This window comes from Colobus angolensis, unplaced genomic scaffold (assembly GCF_000951035.1).
Source record: "Colobus angolensis palliatus isolate OR3802 unplaced genomic scaffold, Cang.pa_1.0 Scaffold699, whole genome shotgun sequence".
Taxonomy (NCBI): domain Eukaryota; kingdom Metazoa; phylum Chordata; class Mammalia; order Primates; family Cercopithecidae; genus Colobus; species Colobus angolensis.
Window position 1 is genome coordinate 148,190 of NW_012120698.1, and position 3,452 is coordinate 151,641.

The 3,452-nt window shown below is 43.9% G+C and overlaps 1 protein-coding gene across 1 annotated transcript; it reads right to left on the reverse strand.

The window, feature by feature from the left end:
* Positions 1-556: 556 nt before the first annotated feature.
* Positions 557-2,582, reverse strand: LOC105500883 (nucleosome assembly protein 1-like 2). Its single transcript, XM_011926559.1, has one exon. The coding sequence runs from the start codon at positions 2,063-2,065 to the stop codon at positions 1,790-1,792; it is 276 nt and encodes a 91-aa protein (XP_011781949.1). The 5' UTR covers positions 2,066-2,582; the 3' UTR covers positions 557-1,789.
* Positions 2,583-3,452: the final 870 nt, after the last annotated feature.

A 3,452-nucleotide genomic window follows, 5' to 3' on the forward strand; every position in this document is an offset into this window, starting at 1 on the left:
AAATCAGGCTTTAGGCATAGTGCATACTATGCCCAATGGATAAGTGTGGCTTACTGAGATCTCCCAACGAAATCCTCCACCTTGCACTTGAATACCTTCAGAAGGAACACAATATTTAAAATCTGTAGTAATTTTATTTTGGAATGAACAACCATGGGGAAATAAAGCTTAAAAATAACGTAAGGGAATCCATTTCCATTAAAGATGAGAACATTCCAGAAACAAAAATGCATACGTTAACCTCACTTTACAGCAGTACATGGTGCAGTCTGTGGCAGGCCTTAGGAAAAATGGTTTTAACCCATGCCTCACTGAACAGCAATAAAGAAACTATGTTTTGAGTAGATCACTATATAAGATAAAATACAAAAGCCTACAAACAAGGTAACTAACATTACATGTGAATTTGCTATAAATGTTTATTCTTATACTAGCAGTTTCACTAATCAAGTGTATTTTAAATAATATAACGTGCTGCATTTCTATAACAAAGAGATGAAGGCACAGCTAGTGCAACCATAAAAAAACCCATTTACCTCAACGAGAAGGCTAGGAAAAGGATGCTATCTCGCTTTACTTTACAATCCCAAACATAGATCCCAGTTACAAGTTCTGATATTTTTCCATAGCTGCAGACTAATAGCAACCTAAAAAAAGCAATGGATTCACAATAGTAAAGTCTTCACATACTTTGAGAATTCACTGCCTAATAAAATTGTTGACAAAGTTTATACCACTGGAGTGCTAGGTGAAATGCATTGTTAAATATATTTGGACATAATTTTAAATTGAAGACTACCAAGAAGAGACACGTTAAGACTGCAAGTAACGAATGATTAAGTTTTGGTTATTGTAAAAGCCAGTTGTTAACCTGGGGGCCCACATACTCCAACCATTCTGCTTCAACAATCGTTGACTTCTGCCTGGGAGTTTTGGTTTTGGCCTTTAGCACCATAAACTGCAGTCACCCAATTCTCCTGAGTCATTCTGTCATAAACCGGGTTATTACATTCCCCGATCATAGCCTCTTGCTCTGCCTTAAGTGCTTCTCCTGTAAAGTATAACACAGCTCTTGGGATGACAAAAGTGTGCAAGGTGTGAGCTAATGAGGTCATCCTCATTAGCATCTAAATCCCACTGGAGAGCATTGAAGAAGGACTCTTGGGGAAATTCCTGGGTCGCGGTACACATCAGCCCCCAAAAACTGTGTCTTTCACGACCGTTTGCACAGTGACGTTCTTTCCCTTCTTCCATTCTATCATGGTGCCAAAGCAATACTCTACCGCAGATCCCCTGAAGGGGTGGGGGTCACAGTAATTGAGCTTAGACTTGAGGGTGTATGTTTCGGTCAGCACCTCATTTGTGAAGTAGTCGTTGGGTTCGGAGTGAAATTCCAGTGTAAAAGTGAGTGGCTCCTTGGATTTTGGAAACTTGACTTTCATGTCTCGCAAGAGCTTCAGAATGGGATCGTCATAGTTTTGTTGTTGTTGTTTCGTTTTTTCGGAGTATTGCTCTGTAGCCCAGGCTGGAGTGCAGTGGCGCAATCTCAGTTCACTGTAACCTCCACCTCCTGGGTTCAAGTGATTCTCCTGCTTCAGCCTCTTGAGCAGCTGGGACTACAGGCGTGTGCCACCACGCCCGGCTAATTTCTTTTCTTTTTTTTTGTATTTTTAGTAGAGACTGAGTTTCACCATGTTAGCCAGGAAGGTCTCGATCTCCTGACCTTGTGATCCGCACTCCTTGGCCTTCCAAAGTGCTAGGATTTCAGGCTTGAGCCACCGCGCCCAGCCTAGTCATATTTCTTAATCAGCGGGGCCACCTCCTGGACATTCTTTAAAGCCGTGAGCCAGAAATCGGGGATCCCTATAGGATTCTCTTTTTCTCCGTCCATATTATGTGCCTCGATTCCTTCATACTCCCCAAACACCTCCCCGACATCCTCGAAATCCTCCTCACAATCCTCCACCAAGTCCTCATACTCTGGATTCTCCTCTGGACCATACAGCTGAGCATTAGAATCACCGGCCACCTCATTGTACTCATAGTCCGCGACCTTGAACTTCATCTCTCACACTCCTCTTTCGTGGGCTCACACAGTGCATTGGTGATCTGCCGTCTCTTTTCCAATAAGGGTTCATAGATGGCGGCAAACTTCCTCTCGATGGAATGAAATTCCCTCAGGTACTTGGCCTCTAGGACGGCACATTTGGTCTGAAGCTTTTTGAGAGTGTACACTCGGTACTTAACCACCAGAGGCTGGCTCTCAATAAAATCTGCGTCTGGGGAGTACTCCATCAAAGACTGAGGAGAGGCTGTGGCTGCCACAGCGCCGAGTAATGGGCCCATTTTACCGGCTGTACTGTGTTCTCTCAACCTTTCCATTATTAGCTTTTTGGCAGGGAAGCACTCACCGAACTGTAGGCGATGGCTTGGTCCAGGCCGCCGGCACCTGGGGAGGCTAAGACGGATGCTGAATCAAGCAGCTGCAGCTGCAGCTGCCATGGAAGCTGGCCTGGGGTGGCGGAAGCCGCGGAGGGCAAGAGTAGCAGGCTAAAGGTCTTTCCCACTAGCTGCCGTGGCAAAAGGAGGAGGTTCCACAATCCGATTGTGCAGAAAATGACTCTCTAAACCCTTTTTTTGCTTAAGAGCTCGCCCTATTTGCTGAGTAGCCGTGATTGACAAACCGTCGTCCAATGAATGATTAGATCCGTCACATTACTAGTGCCACCCACCTTCCCGGCGGTAGCAGCTCCCACAGTTTCTAGACGGCAGGGGCTTACTGAAAATCATCTGGTCTGGGAGAAGCGGTCAGAAACTGCTTTAAACCTGAGAAAACTTAAATGTAGAAGAGCAAAGAAATGAGGCGAGAGGTGTTTTTAGAGGCCAGAAACGTGACTCAAAGCCTTATATTTAAATACACGAAAAAAAGAGAAAAGGGGAAAAACATCAAAATATTACCCGTGAATATCTTTGGATGGTGTGACTCCCCATTAACTTTTTATTTTCTAATTTTGGCTTTTCAAAATCTCTATGAAGGTTGTGCACTCGCTTTAGATTGGATCAACCCTGATAATATTTACCGGTGTGCAGGGGGATGAGATGGAATGGGAATGGGGGGAAAGGAAGGCCTGTGGTGACCAGTGCCCACAGTCATATGTATGACAAGTTCACACTTGACATCTGGATTATCAATGACCCAGAGCACTGCTGCTGAATTGCCAATTACCCTTTCTCAATGCTGGCTCTTTTGGAGGCAAAATGGAAAGGATGCTCACATGTCAAGTGATATTACTGAAAAGCAAACCATTTGTTTTGAAATTCTGAATAAATTGGAAATATTTGATGACCTAGCACTAGAGAATAGATCAAAGACATCATATGATGTATTCAGAGCAGGGAATACCATGTGACATTAAAAATCCCTATACTAGGGAAAACAGGTTTTTTTGGGT

Bases quoted from the DNA above. Each gene is read 5' to 3' on its own strand.
- LOC105500883 (XM_011926559.1), bottom strand. From the start codon at position 2,065: ATGAAGTTCAAGGTCGCGGACTATGAGTACAATGAGGTGGCCGGTGAT.